The sequence below is a fragment of the Diadema antillarum genome, unplaced genomic scaffold (assembly GCF_040938485.1).
Source record: "Diadema antillarum isolate AM-2024a unplaced genomic scaffold, OU_Dant_1.0 scf00000150, whole genome shotgun sequence".
NCBI classification, from domain to species: Eukaryota; Metazoa; Echinodermata; class Echinoidea; order Diadematoida; family Diadematidae; genus Diadema; species Diadema antillarum.
This window is the reverse complement of record NW_027271039.1, coordinates 1,555,445-1,573,629: the sequence shown is the minus strand read 5'-3', so window position 1 is coordinate 1,573,629 and position 18,185 is coordinate 1,555,445. Positions and strand designations below refer to the sequence as shown.

The following is an 18,185-nucleotide window of genomic DNA, read 5'->3' as shown; positions in this document are numbered from 1 at the left end:
CCATTTCATAACCAATTCCCATCTAATAAACTTTGAATTCCTCTTATAAAATCGTATGCCCTTTCAGTATTTCATGATATGTTTCTCATTATATCAAAAAAGAAATCATCATCAAAAAAGTTGGAAACATGTAGCTCCATCTCAGCTGAAACTGTATCATCCCTTTAAATCCCGCTATCGTCGATCGACGATATCTCTCCCAATGAAAAAAGATAAACTGACAATGAGTCGCCAGTCTCCCCCCGAGACTCACTCATCATACTATCACGGCCATCTTTACCATTTATCTCCTTTTCGACCAGATTAATCCTCAGAGCTAACAGAACGACACCCGCGAGGTTTGCCACGAAATTTCTGTGAACCGTCGTTCTGCTTACAGCAACTGAAACACAAGCGATTTATTTTGGAGGAAAGAAATTGTATAACGGACGCAAGACAGACTCCAGCTTAATTGTTCTGCCCTTTTGTTTTCTATTGGCATGAATGAGTCGCATCAGGCATTGTCATTGGACGCGGTGATATCATTGCGATCGGTATGAACCAACGAATACAAAAATTAATGTCCGTTTAATGATACATGTATTTGGGATCGCTTGCGTTTTCCGGCAGGGCTTGCCTTCTTAGCTCTGGCCTGCTCGTTTACTTGCACATGCCGGAATAATATTTTGTACATGTACATCATTTTCTGTTTTGCACCCTACAGTCTACCGGCCCTCGTTCTCCTAGCACTAGCATTGAGGTATAGCCAGCTAATTGACGATTGGCTGTATTATTGTTGCCAATATTTTCACACTTGCCTTTACCTTACTGACTGCCTAAGTAAAACAGATGGATGGACTGACTACAACCAATTACCATGTTGTAACTAATAATCAGTCACCCATGTCCAATCGAGCAAAGGTATACTCAGTCAGTAGTGATATGTCTGACCTCAGTAAAAAGTCTCTGTCGCACGAGGTTATATCCCGCGTAGTTCTTTGCTCAAAAATGAAGAAATGTCAGAAATTTGAGTACAATATTATCAAAGAAGGAAATGCTAAGAGACTACATCGAGATCTTTTGTTACATCTAGCAAACGCTGTTGCTTTGTGCAGGTCATTATTGTTAATTAACATTGTCGTTAATTTTTTCCGGATCTAAGCGTCCTTATTTTAAACTTATGTTCTGGTCAACGGTGTGATGATACTTTATGACAAAGTTAGAAACACAATATTAGTGAAAAAGGCAACTTTGACACTCTCGGTAAACTCGCGGAAACTGCAGATGGAGGGGCAAGGGCATGGCCAAACATAGGCCTACTTTTCTATTTTTACTCATCATGTTTTAACGTCAGATAATACCAATGCATTAAATTATAAAGATCATCAAACCGACCATTCTAAACTTCTAGGAGACAAAAAAAAAAAAAAACCGACGTCATCAACATCGTCATCATCATTGTACAGCCACCAACTCGATGAATCACTACGATTATCATCAGGGCGACGGAGAGTGGCTTCTCCCCTGAATCGTCTGCGTGCGACATGCACTAGAAAAAAAAAAAAAGGTCGAGAGTGATTCGTTGCCATGGGCACGGGGCCACGCTATGCCTGCCGTCTCGACGTGGACCTCATGAACTTTGAACATCGATGGGGTGCAAGTGGCCGCTGTGACGTTTCTAAACTTACACTGGATAGATGCAGGGAGGTGGGAGGAGATGATATGTTGTGTAATGCGATAATGTATACTTCTTCGCACGACAATACACTCTAGATAGCACAATGGAAAGTGTTTTAGACATGAAATTCTGATGTTATGATGAATCTCCACCTTCAGACTGCCGGTTGATGTGCAGCTACATTTCATCATACAGAGCGAGCTGTAGTAAAGAGAATCTGAAACTTTCCTTCTCGCTTTTAGGATTTGTGAAGATGGATGATTTGGAACGTCGTCACCGCTCAAAGGTCAGGTGTTTAGCGTCCTGAATTTGAGATTGTTTTGTAACACTTTGAAACCTACGTTTTGATATTGCCCTCGCAGATGATTTTGATATCAGAAACATTTTAGGTGTATAGTATAGCTCATTATTTCAAACATTTTGTTTATCTGATGTATTATTTCTTACTTCTTTACATGTAGCTTACAAGTCTGTTTAAAAACCGAAATATCAACACATGTTCAAGTCAAGGTCTGTTTTTGCTCGTAATAAACCGATGAGTTAAATCAACTACAACACGTTCAAAGCCCAAAAAGGCAGGCATGCCGCATAGTTGACGCCAAGATTATTATGGTACTGGCTGGGGTATTCTCCAGCAATAATTCTATCGGTATGTTTGATACCTACAGTATTTCCCTTAATTTGTTGTCCTATAGGCAGGGACTTCCATATCTTGAGCTGCTATATCCTTACATAGACCATGACTGCTAAATTATGTCACGACTATGTCATGAAATAGCAGCAATAATGGTGTGTTGAGGTGATGGGACGCCTGATATAGTGCGTCGTTCTTCGTCAGACGCTGCTCATTAGTGTACCAACTGTTATCTGCGTTTGTCTGTCACGCCAATCAAGTTAATCTGTTAAAGCGACAAAAGCTCTCTGTCTATACAGTACACGTATTAATCCGAACAGGCATTTTATACCTCACACCACATGGTGAATCGTTACAAACCACGCACTCAACCACCCAGTCAATCAAGTCAGGAAACTGACTGCCGAGGATTGACACTGTTTGATCATAAACCCATGAACTTTGATGAAGCTACGAAACCCAACTCGAGTGAGCATATAAACGTGGATAACTAGTCAGTGTTGCATAACGATAATGTTAGTGATCTGATGTTGATAATTGTTTTTGCTGCCATGGATATGTCTTGCTTTTGGTTCGTTGTATAACAGTTGCGATCTTGTGAATGAAAACTAAGAAAAGTTGTGACAACTTGTCTGAAATATGTTTACTGACGGCACGAGCGTGTCGTGCTAAAGAACATTAGATCTCTAATGAACCTTTTGACAAAGAATGCTACGCTTCTTCTGGAGCGTGGTAAATCATTGCAATCGAGGACAGGGCTCGGAATGCCACAACATAAGTACCTGTAAACCTGCTGCCAAATACTGGTTGGATACCACCAGCCCGGTAACATTGGCTGCCTATTCGATGAAATAACAATTATCCTTGGTGGGGTTAAAGCGGTATGAATGGTCTCCGGTCTGATGATTTTAAAAAGGTTGCCAATCAAGGTCGAGAGGTGGGGCACAAGAGAATGGGGTTACGGTTCATCGACGATGAGGGAATTGGATCTGTGTATTCACTGATTACTGGTACCGTGTCTGCGTTCTCACAGTTCATGAATTTTAAACTATACCATGTGTAGAAGGGAGCATTGCAGCAGCAACTCATTTTCGATGTTTCTATCTATGCTTTGTATCTGTGGACAGGGAACCCTGACATGGTTCTAAGGTTTGGCCGTGGCTGCACGCCGTAGATCGGAGAACAGTCCTACAGGCGACAGGCGTATATGTGACATCATATTTAGCTCTGAAATACTGCTGATGGATTGCCAAGCGTTTGTGGGATATTGATATGGCATCGTGATTCTGCTTCTAAGTAAGACTTTTATGTAAGCCTTCGAACGTCAGAAATATACTACAGCAAACTCTGCTGTATATACTTCTTATTGGCCGACTGGATATCATTTGCGCAAGCTCGATTACATAAGATGGCAAAATGTTTATATTTACAATACTTTTTGATTCGTCTAGTCAAATCATAAATTCATCTGTGGATAAACCACAGATTGCAAACCATGAGATGAACGTAAACCTTATCAGACACGAGTGACAATGTGAATTCGGAAAAAAAAATCGCCAGACGGATGACGAACACGTGACCGTCTACTCAAAATGGAAGAAACTTTGAGCGATTTTGAAGTTGATGGTGAGTCCGATGGCGAGATAAAGCATGTCAAGACAAAACCAAGGCGATGGAAAAAGCCCTTGGGTACTAAATTTGTCCCGAAACAGTTACCGAAGAAGAAAAACTTCTCGATTGATACACGCGACAGTAGAGTAACTTACTACCTCGAACCTGAATATTTGCACGATATTGCGCGCGAGCGCACGGCACAAGATAACGACTCGTCATCGGAAACTGCCGACAAGAGACCACTCGAAATCATCGATGTGGTGGAATGAACCCGTCGATAGAATGCACCAATGGCCGAGGAAAAAGTCGCCCGCCAAACTGAGCTCCAATACAAAGCCGTCCTCAAAACGTAAGCCAACTTTTTCTCGTCAACTCCTGGAATTGTCTGACGATATTTCGACTGCAGATATCGCAGGCGATGGTTTCTTCAGGCAGTGCGTGTGTTCGTTGCCATGGGGATGCCACCAATCTCACTCCTCGTCCATGATGCAGAATGGTATCCCGCGAAGTGCGAGGAGCCAGGGTCGTGTGGACAGCACAAGGAGAACTAGACATCAGTCTACGAGAGGTTCCGTCGTTAAGGACGACGAACTAAATGGGTGGTTTCCCGCGAAAAGTTGGTGGGATGCTGGCGGAAACGATGCAAGCGCTGCCTCGTCTGTGAGGGGAGACCAAGAAGAAAAAGGCCTATGATCCATTTTTGTTTCATCGAAACGAAGGAGACAGCGTGGCTTACACCTTCAAGGTAAGATGTGAATGCACACTCAGCAAAAAAAAAAGTAAACACGTTTTTAAGTTCATCTTTCTCATAGATTATTTAGCTATAATATTAATGTTTTATATACCATGTTGGAGGTAATTTAGTTGGTTACTAGCATCAACCTAGTAAGGCAATAAAAGGGGACACTTTACGTATGAGTCAACACATTCGTTTTTCTCTTCTAAGGCTCAAAAGTAAAAATTGCAAAAATTTACAAGTCGTTATTCAAGCGTATGTGCTCTGCCACATATAACAATGAAACAAAAGACAGATTCAACTCAATAAGAAATGCAAATTGATTTGCAAAAATCAATCTATGTATGATCTCTATTTGCCTCTGCCAGACTCCAAAGATCATGAAGATAAAGAAAGGCAAAAAGGAAATGGAGGAAATGAAGAATCTTCTGTCAAATCCATATTCAAAAGACAAACGAAAAGAAGCAATGGTAACAAAAATTGTAGAAATTTTTAAATGTTATTTCAAATTAAACATTTGAAATATCATTTGGTCCTTGAAACAGTCTCATTAATTCTTAAATTCCTTAATTAAAAGAGGAAATAAAGAAATTTTGTCCAGTTTATCACCTTAGCGGCTCACTCCCTGTGTCATTTAAACTTTGAGTTGACATCGAAAACTTATTTCTGCTATTTCACTCATATCTCTCATTGTGTTGAATTGGTCTTTTGTTATTATTGTTATTATGAAGGGCATTTGCATATTAATTTCAATATGTCAATTTCGTCAATTTTTACTTTGGTGCCAAGGAGGACAAAAGCGAATGTGTTCACTCATGCGCAAAATTTCCCTTTGTATAAACCTACCAGGAGAACACTAGCGTGATTGACAAGAAAAGCAGGCTATTATCATTTTGGTTTAAATTCTCTTTTAATGTACCAATAATATTTAAAAATATATTTCACATCAGTACAGCGAAGAAAGGAAAACGACTACTGAGGCTTCAGCTGATTGCTAAGAGTCTTCTATATCAGAAATTTTGCTCGGAAAATGTGTTATTTGGGGAAAACGATAACATGATATGCACCTCCGTATGCGTCAGGTGGCCAATGCGGGCACGCCTGTATATTAGGAACGAGAAAGTACGCGCGTTTTCAGCGCTCACATGATGACGTCATCGTGATCTCTGACTATTTCTTAGTGTTTTACACAGCGAGCCGCGGTACGGCAAACACAGGCCGCTGTCTCAATTCTGTGAACGTGGGGAAAACACCCAATTTTCTGATTTTTGGAGACTCCCTTCAGTGAAATCGACGAGGGTCTAGATAGGGTATTGCTATTACCTCTAGTTCAGTTTATTGAGGATAAATCAATATGAAAAATAAAATCGTGAATATTGTCGTAAATCAATAGCATCACGCACATTGGTGCTGGTACCCTTCGTGGTTAATTGTGCACCACCGACGCTGCACTCAATTATAATCTTTGTAAAAAGAAATACCCTACAAAAATTTTTATTACATATTTGACAGACAAGAAAGTTCCTTCGACCCCTAGCTAGAATGTATTGCTCTCTGTTTCAGTGCTGTGATCAGTCTATTAAACCATGATTCCCTAAAATCATGACTTTATTATTTCACACTTTTTAATATTATTCCAAGCGATTACGAGTTGGTCCATTTAAAAGGGGGGGGGGTAATAAGGTGATTAGGTGTAAGGTGATAATTAAAACTTAATGTGAGTTTGCTTCCTTTTAATGACATGACTAGACCAGTTACTACCGTCGAGTGCCATGACTGCGGCTGTATCCCTGTCAGCGTCATCTTTTCTTTAAATTCTATAACCGAGAAATCCTGAGTTCGTCTGGCCCTACAGACGAGCTCCTTATTAAGTTAGCACCTTTTGAATGACAGTGGAAATACAAAAGAAAATAATACTACTGCACAAAGGTAAACATAAACGGTTTTTCTATGAACAATTGTGATGCCTTGCCGGACGTTTGTGTACATGAGAACACTAGCGTGATTGACAAGAAAAGCAGGCTGGTATCATTTTGTTTTAAATTCTCTTTTAATGTACCAACAATATTTAAAAATATATTTCACATCAGTACAGCGAAGAAAGGAAAACGACTACTGAGGCTTCAGCTGATTGTTAAGAGTCTTCTATATCAGAAATTTTGCTCGGAAAATGTGTTATTTGGGGAAAACGATAACATGATATGCACCTCCGTATGCGTCAGGTGGCCAATGCGGGCACGCCTGTATATTAGGAACGAGAAAGTACGCGCGTTTTCAGCGCTCACATGATGATGTCATCGTGATCTCTGACTATTTCTTAGTGTTTTACACAGCGAGCCGCGGTACGGCAAACACAGGCCGCTCTCTCAATTCTGTGAACGTGTGGAAAACACCCAATTTTCTGATTTTTGGAGCCCTCCCTTCAGTGAAATCGACTAGGGTCTAGATAGGGTATTGCTATTACCTCTATTCAATTTATTGAGGATAAATCAATATGAAAAAATGAAATCGTGAATATTGTCGTAAATCAATAGCATCACGCACACTGGTGCCGGTACCCTTCGTGGTTAATTGTGTATCACCGACGCTGCACTCCTTATAATCATTGTAAAAAAATACCCTACTAAAATTTTAATCTTATATTTGATGGACAAGAATGTTCTTTCGACCCTTAGAACGTACTGCTCTCTTTTTTTTCTGTGCTGCGATCGGTCTAGTAAACCACGTTTCCATAAAATCATGACCTTATTTCGCATTTTTTATATTATTCTAAAAACTTACGAGTTGGTCCACTAAAATAGACTTCTACATAAAACACTGTCTTCGGTCCGTACTTTTATTCAGTTTTGACAATTTAAGCCACAAGTTTAGAGTCCCAATAGAAAACCACAAAACGGCGATGTGGCGTAATGTGGCGTCTAAACATTAGCCAAGGAATTCACATTAGGATTAATAATTTAATCCCATAAGATATTATCCACTGAAATATTAATTCAATGTCTTCAAATTTGCTCCGGTAAGGTTACCTCTTATCATATCCCAAGTCGTTCTGCACAGAGTTAAGAAAATAAATGTGTCTTTCCTCGTAGATTATTATAGCAATGACTGTGCTCCTATATGGTTACAGCTTGTTATCCCTGCGTTATTTCTGCACAGGGTTAAGACATTAAGTGTTTCTTTCATTTTAGAAATAACGATGACTATTCAAAGTGAGAAACAATCTACAAATATCTGATAGAATGTGTTGCATTCACACTGACCTATATAGAGCATATACTACCGTCGAGTACCCTGCTTGCGGCTATTCCCCTGCCGGCGTCCCCTCTTTGAATGCATCCTCTAAGTCAGACAATTTTATTTGGCTTCTCATGAATGACCGCTAAGATCATAAAAGAAGAGCCCAAAGGCAATCATATCAATAAAAGGAAAATAAATCCTCGCCGCAAAGCGTGCATAATGAGGAGATTTCCGATCAAAGCTGTGATTCTCGGCCGCAGGTCAACAGACACTGGCACATCAAGAGCTTCCAGGCAAAATGCCGTTAATATTATGCCTTTTTTAATGAATTCCAGAACACTGTGACATAGTGGGCAATCACTTCAAGACGTTATCGACCCAACCAGGTAGTTATTTCAAATAATGCTGTAGTGCAGGCGCATATGGCTTTCATTAGCTTGAAGGCATATTCTTTTTCTGGAAAATTCAGAAAAATTGCCTTTACCTCTCTGCCTTACCTGCGACAGGTGGCCAATGCGAGCACACGTCTATACGTTATGAATGGGAAAATGCGCGCGTTTTGAGCACGCACATTATGACCTCATTGCGAACTATGGATCTTCTCTGTGTTAGAATACTCGACGACGCGGCAAGGACGTCATTCGCCGCTCTTTGGATTATTATGTAAGGAGGAGAAAAACCCGGTTTTCAGACATTTTGAAACACGGAATCATTAATTAAGCACGACGAAAAGGCAAAATAATACAATAATGTTGTTGTGCACTGGAAATGTGATTCCATTGAATGGCAAGCGTGGATATCAGCGTTAATCCAAACTTAACTTGCCGCAGACTAGTATTGCAACCTTTGGCAGTCAATGTATTTTCTCATTTCATTTATCCGTGTGTTCCTCTCTTTATATCCTCCCCTTTGAAGCCAGAGATGCCTCATCTATTTCCTAACATACAACTAAAAATGTACTGCTAACCGAAACCCCGAAATAATGCCGTGGTTTTCAGGTTTATCTAACATCAGAATTTTTACCTTTCACCTATACATATCATTTTGTATCATTGTTCAATGGCATCCCTTATTTGTTTTCGTCAACGTCGATTCCATGCTCTATGTATTATTTCAGAGTCAAAAGAGAAAAAGCATTATTTTATATAAAATGACCTTGATGTATACAAAACAAAAATGATCATATATTACTTCAGGGTTATTTATAGAATGCCAACAATGGTTTACCGAAGCTGGCGCTCTCTTCCGAATATCTCGTTTTTCAGCTGTATATTTTGTTTTTCCAAAAATGATCAGTCAATAAGAAAACGTTATGCAACTCACGATATTCCTGTTGCATTTGCACTTATAGTCCATTTCATATTCTCTGTTGTTGCCATCCATAATACGCACTTAAGTCCGTTAAAAGTAATTCCTTTTTCCAAACTGAAATTTTCATTGTAACTTCGAGATTGTCGGTAAAAATCCATGATACCTCAAAACATGATATCGTTGGTCTATATACGTGAGGCTTGTAAGCGATGGGAAATTGCATTTTACATCAAAGAGGCCAAACAATACATTATGCAGAAATTATAGTACTAGAAGTTATTACTATGTGACTAGTCTCGATACCAAACGTTCTCCCGGGCAGCATAATCCTCAGCCTCTGAGGCAAGTGGAGTGTTCATCTCAGACTGAGGATGAAAAGTTGGCACGCAGTGAGAGGTCAATCGAAAGCGCCTTGATCGAAGGCTAGAACAAAAGCTCATTCATTATTGTATTGTTTCAGTCTCGGTGACGCATCGCTTCTATTTCAAACATCGTTTTCTCTCAGATATTCATGAGCCTTGTGTCGCTAAGATAATATCAGCGCCGGTTTCCTTGAACAGTATGGGTAAAGCTTCACCATTATTGTACCAAGTTGGCTGTCATGAAACAATATAATAAGATTAAAGGCACAGGATTGTAGACGAATTACAAATATCGGATTGAAATTAAGGAAGTTATGGTAGTATGTGTAGCATATTATTAGTGATTCATGGTACTGTTGCTCTGATCATCATGATCATGCCTCTCCGTTGTACTGACATGTGATGTCCATCCCTGTGTTATAATCATCCAACGTATACATTTCACTCTGTTTTTCTTTACGACGATGAATTTCATGTCAGAATTTAAAGGTCTCGTTTACCTTTGGCAATTTGTTTGGGAGCAGTGATGAAAAAAAAATATTCAGGATATCACTTTTGATGCAAATATGTAGATTAGTTGTATCACGAAACATCCTACCATATAAATTTCTGCAATGAAGCCTAAAATATCAGGAGATATCACTATTTGTTTCATCAACTGTATAACTGTAGACGGTTTAGTCTGTAAATATTTGTATAATATAACTAACTATTGTTCACATGTCGTATATTTAACAGTACTTAACATCGATTATACTGGCTCAAATTTTGACATTGGTTATTTCTATTCCTAATTCACATTTTATAACTATTTTGAAGCACTAATGCTAGGTTTCATCTGCAAATGGTAAATTATGACTTTAAGGCTTCTAAAACGGCGTTCATTCCTCATATTCCATATAACTGTAGGGCCTATTAGTTCTCTCATTTGGTCTATTCGTCTGTATTCGATGATTTCCAAATTCAATCTGGCATATGTTTATGATACACTTTCAAAATGAAGAATATGAAAGAATATATGAAAGTTTCACATTGTTTCACCAATAAAGATATTACATTGAGAGCCAACATGGCGATACCTCTACTTCAGATCTCTTCATTTGACTTTTGCACCAAAAACGCAAAAAAGTTAAAGAAAGAGGAAAATACACACAAACACACTTGAAAAGGTGAAGATTTGTTTGGGTCGATTGTGCGATGCGTGACACCATTTCAGCATCTCCTCCTTTAATGTACGTGGCTTTCAGCTTATATGACTCATATCATTTTGTCAGATCCAAGTGGAAGTTGTTTTAAAACTGCATAATATTATTTTTTTTTCGGATTCCAATTAAGATAAAACATTATTAGCTCTTGTATCCTACCTGCTTGCGTGGTTTCTTCGGTAAACTAAAGTTAAACATGACGCAGCTTTGATCCAGACAGAATGGTACAACCAGGCTATGGATCCTAAACAATGAGTTTTCATTAAGAAAATGAAAAAAAAAATACATTACCAATTTCCATTTTGTTTTATGCACGGTAATCCTTTAGCCTTTATACCGTGAAAGTTATTAAAATATGTCATTTCTAAGTAAAGAATTGCCGCTGAGGAACATATTATGTGCAGCTTGCTCCAAAAATCTTTCCATCAACAGTGACCACATCATGTTTACGATAAGAGCACTCGAGAATTTGAATATCTTTTACTTTCGCTTCGATTGGAGAATGTTAATGGGATACTTAACGTCCATTTGTTGCTAGGCAATTGTAGTGTGGCGTCCATCAATCAGATCGTACTCTTGATTAGACTATTCTCAAGAGAGAGTGGCATGATCATTTCCGGGTTGTCAGCAAAGAACACCCTCTGATATTTAATGATGAATTTAAAAATCACATTTTCCATAACACATACATAGTGCTGATAGGATACACAACTCGCAATGTGTAGAAGAATTGTAAGGGCGATGAGGGTTGGGATGGGGATAAAATCTTACTGCAGTTTGTTAGATTCTAAGAACTGTTGGAACAGCTTGCCCCAAACACGTCCCTTAGTACAAGGGGAAATGTGACCCTGGAACACAAAACCAACAAAAAGACGCCTGACATAGAATTTTAGTTAAGGACAGATACTGAAAAAAGCAGACTCTAAGCTTGGAAATGATGCACAACCCACTTCAAATAGACTCTGCTAACCTATCTAAATATTGATAAGAAAGCACACACTCTGCATGGAAAAGTGTTTGGTGAGAAAAACAGGCTCTGAAGTACAAGGTCTATTCAAAGAGGTCGCCTAGTACCTCCTTGGTCTATTCAAGTGCTTAATCTTACCAAGCCTTGATAGCCTTGCAATGAATGAGACCAAAAAAAAAAAAAAATGTAAAACTCCGCAGCATAAGCAGTGAAGGGATTATCAAATTGAGCTTGAATTATTCATTCTATCAACACATTCTGCCATGACCAATACTGATTTTCAAGCAGTAGCATCACTTTTTTAAGTTATTAGAGTTGAAAGTGAAGAATGTTTGATTTTTTTAAGAAATGAAAAGGGGACTTTAAGACAGACATACTCATACTATTCTACAAGAAAAGGTTTTCTAGAAAAACTGCAGAAACACAATTTTCCATTTGTTTTATGATAAGAATTTTTACCATAATGTAGATGAAGTTTTTCTTTTTCAGAAAATATGGAAAATTTAAGATTGACCAGGATGACCCATCTCACCTATTTTGGCTATGACAAAAAAAAAAAAAATCAGTGTCTGCGATTTTTTGTTTGTTGTTTGTTTTGTGATGCACAATCACAAATAGAAGGCATTCCGCTGTATTGAAAACGGGTAGAAAATGTTCAAAGAAGCATGCGGTAACCACACATATATTGCCTGGACACACACGAGCATCAATCGCATAATGCACAATAAAACACTTCAGAATTGTATATTCAACCGGCAAGCCTCGGTTTCACTTTCATTGATGCAAGGAAGAGCTACAGCACTCTTTGTTTGTTTTGTTTGTTTTTTTATTTGACAGTAAGGAAAAACAAAAACACCACAAATATGCCTGAATTTAATAGGCTGCCGTCAAACAAGAAATTACTATATTATACAAACTTGAACGTAAAAGATAAACACTGAACAATCACACGACAGAAAATCTGTATGTAGTTGATAGCAGAATCATAAACGTTTTCATTACTTCAGTGATTCATAATCATAATTATTACCACTGTTGGAAAGTAATGATGCCATCAGAGCAATACAATATGTGTCACTTTGATCAATCATCTATTATAGACCTAATTTTAGACTGTAACGTGAAAATTGAAAATAATGGAAACTAAAAGAATATCATGCATCATAAAATATTTCCCCTTCGTTGGCTTTGGACAACATTTCAAATCGCAGTCAACTATGCATTCACTTAAATTGTAGATCTCTTTTGCTTCAATACTTTTGGATCATTATCAGGAAGCAGAAAAGCGGTAGCAACTCAAAGAGAAACCGGACAAAAAAAAAACACAAATACGTAGGCATATCATGTATAACTGTCGCCTTGTTACTGCAGACAACGTATATATACTATACGTTAAACGCTTCATTATATAATCAATTTTCCTTATGCAGTCATAAGTCCATTTCTCCCACACAAAGGAAACTGACTTTTCAGTTGAAATTGATAATGTTATCCGTCCAGAAGAATACGATTCACCCATATACCGATATCACACTGTCCAGTGACATCAATTATTTAAGAATAATAAGTAGAAAGGCACAGACCACCGCAAAGCCAGCACCTAATTTCCACCCATACAGGCATCGAATTTTTCAGTTTACAATATAGAAACCTTTGTTACGTCATTAGCTTCAGCTGCGCGACAGACTAGGAAGTCGCCATGTCTTTTCTTCACTGTTTTGTTTACTATCTTTCAATATATACGGCACTACTATCTATCAGTTTATTTATCAATATAGGGTCGATTGCATTCGAATGTTAGGCGTATTAAAGTACATACAGAAGACACAATCTAAATATACTTTTTAAATATTGTTAATGATAATCTTTTTGATTGATTATAACAAATTGTATATCCCCGATACCAGTCATGGTTACATTGAATGAGTAACTTGGCATTGTCATTGGTCATTGTCGCTCGCTTTGATGCGCGCATGTAAGCCTAAAATATGCGCAGCTAGAACTCCCAAGTTTATGAACTAATAATTGCAAAAGATCAATTCCCGGATCACTACACAAATTTATTTTCATTCAAATTCGTGTACACGTGTTTTAGTTATTTTGCACGGAGACAAACCAACGCCAATGATCACTACAAGAAACACCTCCCCCTTCCTGTTGGTGGAGGTAAAAAATGACCCAAAGGCATGGGACAATACGTGATTGTAATTCCGTACGAGAAAGAGGAGTGAGGACTGATAGCGCCCTCTATTTTGGTGCTCACAACCCCTCCTCGAAACGCCTAGAAGAATCTGGCAAATTTTTGGTTTCGTTGTTAGATCACTCATTTACCCCTGAGATATTTCCTATCTACTACCATACGTCTTTCAACCCTCAGTGTTGATTTTACCTCGCTGGAGGTCGTTATTATATCTACTTCATTCAAGTGTCGCTGACATTTCTTTTTCGCTTTCTTTTATTTTCTTTTTCCTGATCCAGGCTACCCTTCGTTGCGGCTAGAGAAGGTCACATGGTCCAGATACTGAGCATGGTTCACGCCAAGAGATTTACTCCGCAGCCCGCCATCATTATTGTCGTAAGCAGTGACGATTCCATGTTTAATTTTTTTAAATTATTTTTTATTATTATTATTATAATTATTTATTTATTTATTATTATTATTATTATTATTATTATTATTATTTTTTTTTTTTTTTTTGGGGGGGGGGGAATTGCGATTATCTGCATGTAGGATTACTGTGGCGCAGTCCAGTGCAGATGGGGGGGGGGGGGGAGCGCACCGGGCGTGCCCTCCTTTGTTTTTTTGTAAAAAATAAAATACATAAACAGAAAATGTTGAGGGTGGTGCTTGCGCCCATCTTAAATTTTGTCAAGGCGCTCCTCTTTGAGGAATTCCTCTTGACTTTCAGTTGGAGTTCTCGAATTTGAATCCGCATGAACCAAATTTTATTTAAACTCACCATATCCCTTTTGACTAATCGATATAACTCGTTTCCTGCCAGCCGAATGATGTTTATTATCCCACGATCCTGGCATGCACCAATTGCAACACTCTATAGGCTGCCATTGGATCAAGAAAAATTGAGTATCAAGTATAATTTTGTTTTTGATATAGTTATCATCATTGTTATTCTTACTATTATCATTATCATTATCATTATTGTTATTATTATTATTATAATTATTATTATTATTATTACTAATAATCTTTCTATAACATTTTTTGTTATATTCCACGTACTAAGAATGTTGCAATAGGATTGGTCCAGAGCTGACCACGTGATGAAGCGTAGTTTTGCCAATCACATCACCTGAGAAGAAAAGTTCGTTACTTTCTATGTTGATAGTCCCCTTTGTTTCGCTGATCTCCACACAGTCCACACAGTCCTAACGCAAGATGAGTACGCGCGAAATAAAAGTGCGTTGCACTGTGGACTATCATGTGACCTAGGTCACTTGATAGTACACAGTGCAACGCACTTTCGCTTCGGTGCCGCGCGGTGCGCGCAGCAAATTCATTGTTTTTGTCATCTACGCGCACACTTAGCCTAAGCCCTAATAAGGATACCTAAAGACAACTAAAACTATTTTAGATGGTTAATAAAATGGGAAATTCTAGGACCCTATATGTGGAATAAGTAAAGCAAATTATCAACTTTTAGTTTCAGGCAATGAGACAAACTATCACTTCCTCGGCGATCTGAATGTGTACGCTATTTTTCCTCAGTTGCGCTTCGGAAAGATAGCTACATCCAGATCGCCTCGGAAGTGATAGTTTGTCCCATCACCTTCACAACGTTGATTATTTGCTAATTATTACTAACACTAACCTCGTTATTAAAAGTATTGTCTCTATCAACATTGTTATTTCTACTACACTACTGGTACTATTAATGCTACTCCTATTGCCATAATGGGGTGATTGGAGCCTGTACATAAACAGATAAGACTAATGGGTCGTTTCTCTAAAATTCGGCAGTAATGCACATCCCATGAGAAGTTTTAGGAAGAACAATTATTGACTGGTGTTTTCGTCCCACATTGTGGAGTAAGGGACGAAAAGTTTATAAGTTATCATACTACTGATCATTTCTCTTCGATCTTGGCAGTCGATTACAGCTTCCGTGCTCATTTTCATGGGCAACTTCGACTCGCTCCTCAACTATTTCAGCTTCGCCGTCTGGATGTTTTACGGGCTTACCGTTACTTCCCTGCTTGTGTTGCGACGAACTCATCCTGATAGCGAAAGACCGATTAAGGTGAATACTATGTCGTCGTATGTCCATATAGTTATCATTGTAGGAGAGAATAAACACGATCATAAACATGGCTATAGCATGGTTTGTAACAAAAAAGAGTAAGGAGGGGTAGCGTGGAAAAGATATGCAATGAAGCACAGTTAAGGTTCCTTAAAATATGTAAAGTCCCTTAAAATATTTAAAGTACCGTAATATATATTATGTACTCATGTAAGCGTTATGTATATGGCTTTGTGTTACTTTATATGGAAATATAATCATTCTGAACTCTGAAGCACACAGATACACGCACACATTGCGTAAAAACAACTTTACAATGATTTTCTAACCAAAATTATTAAAAGGCGGAGCAACTTCAGTTACATAAGAAGAAAGGTTAGTAGTTCTTTAAAAAAGAAAGAAAATGTGCTCCCGACGCCGTGAAGCTTTGTAATTATAATGTAATTATCGAATAAACAATAACTTCTTTCTTAATGAAAATCCTTCGAAACTTTTTTCTTTGCAGGTCCCTCTTGTGCTTCCAATCATCTTTGTCATATCCTCCCTGTATCTCATCGTCGCTCCCATTATTAGCGACCCGGTCATCGAGTTCCTCTACGCCTTCCTCTTTATTCTCTCAGGCGTCATCGTTTACATCGTCTTTGTTCGTCTTAAGATCACCTTGCCTGGAATAAGTAAGTCAAAGACTTTATGACTACAATGTTCCGCTGTTGCGTTCAAGTGACAATTCGCGCTGAGTTAAATGACTGTAAATCCAAAACTTCCCAAAGTATAAAATGGTCTATGGTGTAAATGACTTAAACATTTTTGAAGCTCACACACAAAAACACACACGCACACACACTCACACCCAAACGCACACAAACACACACACACACACACACACACACACACGAACCGGTTGAAAACTTTCACAGCGCAGAAAGCATCACGTGTGGATTTACAAAGTTTATCAAAATAAGTTTGGTGTTTTTCTCCTCTCCTTTCTTCACTTTTCTCATTTTTTTCAACTACGTCTCTCTCTCTCTCTTTCTCTTTCTGACTCTCCCCACCTCTACCTTTCGCTACCCACAAAGCAGCAACAGCACCACTAACTTCATATTCAACCATTCTCTCTTTCTTCCTTTTGACGGAAATACTTTGTTAAAATCCGAATAATAAGCTGTATAGAACTTCAAGGCAGTGTAATTTCCTGTGCGAGAGAGGGCGCACTTTTGTTTGCGTAATTTCGTTTGGAACAACATTCATTTAAAGCAACACCAATACAGACGTCATTAAGATGTTACTCAATGAATGGATGGCAAACGAAAAGAGGAATTAGTAGACGACATATTAGTAATGCCATACATTACAGGATAAGTTTGATCTTATCTTAATAATAAAACATCTTCTTGAGATTTCCGATGATTACGTGACCACTGAGAAGATATACCTATAGGTAAACATAAAAAAGCATGTGGAAGTACGCAGATGGGATGATAATGAGACCATTATATGTATTTTTTATTCATTTCTTTTCTCTTTTTCTTTTTTCACTATCATTTTTTAGATGCCGTCACGTGTTTCCTGCAAAAGCTCCTCTTTGTGATTCGGACGTCGTATGACAAGGACGAGAAGACGCAAATATGAAAAGGAGGCTCACTGATACATACTCACTTTGATTGAAGTTTAACAAGACTGTGATATTAGGCAGAGGGTTAGATTTGTACCTGTGCATCCTTATTGGGAACCATCTTATGACTTCGTATTGGTTCACTGGTAATCATCACGACCGTATCTAGTGTTCCGGATCGTCTCCATGTTTTAATGGGAGGATGCACAAATAGAAAGAGGAGCAATCATTCAATTCAATTCAATTCAATTCAATTCAATTCATTTCGATTCGATTCAATTCAAGTGAGATGTTATTGCCAAAAAACATGATTGCTTTTGTTGATACAAGCTCAAGGGGGAAGAGTACAAGGCATTTCAAAAATGATATATACACATATACTGTAAATGTGAAACTTATGTTCAAAATGATTGTGTTGTTGGAAATGATATTTCCCCCGCCACCTCTCTCCGCCCTCTCTGATTTTGCAAAGCTTTTACAACGATGTGGACAAGAGCCACCTGAACACACGATAGCATCATCAGCAATGACAACGTATTTTCATTTTTCATTTGAGAAATTATGATAATGACTTGAACGAATGACTAAAAT

The 18,185-nt window shown here is 38.2% G+C and overlaps 1 protein-coding gene across 1 annotated transcript; it reads left to right on the top strand.

The window, feature by feature from the left end:
- Positions 1–4,357: 4,357 nt before the first annotated feature.
- LOC139721778 (b(0,+)-type amino acid transporter 1-like) lies at positions 4,358–17,811 on the top strand. The gene is made up of 5 exons (XM_071633100.1): positions 4,358–4,401; positions 14,202–14,298; positions 15,833–15,982; positions 16,488–16,656; positions 17,532–17,811. Exons 1-5 carry the CDS (start codon positions 4,358–4,360, stop codon positions 17,609–17,611), a joined length of 540 nt encoding a protein of 179 aa, XP_071489201.1. The 3' UTR covers positions 17,612–17,811.
- Positions 17,812–18,185: the final 374 nt, after the last annotated feature.

Coding starts and splice junctions, on each gene's coding strand:
- LOC139721778 (XM_071633100.1), top strand. CDS start 4,358: ATGGGGATGCCACCAATCTCACTCCTCGTCCATGATGCAGAATG. Junction 14,299..15,832: donor AGCCCGCCATCATTATTGTC/GTAAGCAGTGAC, acceptor CGATCTTGGCAG/TCGATTACAGCTTCCGTGCT. Junction 15,983..16,487: donor ATAGCGAAAGACCGATTAAG/GTGAATACTATG, acceptor TTTTCTTTGCAG/GTCCCTCTTGTGCTTCCAAT.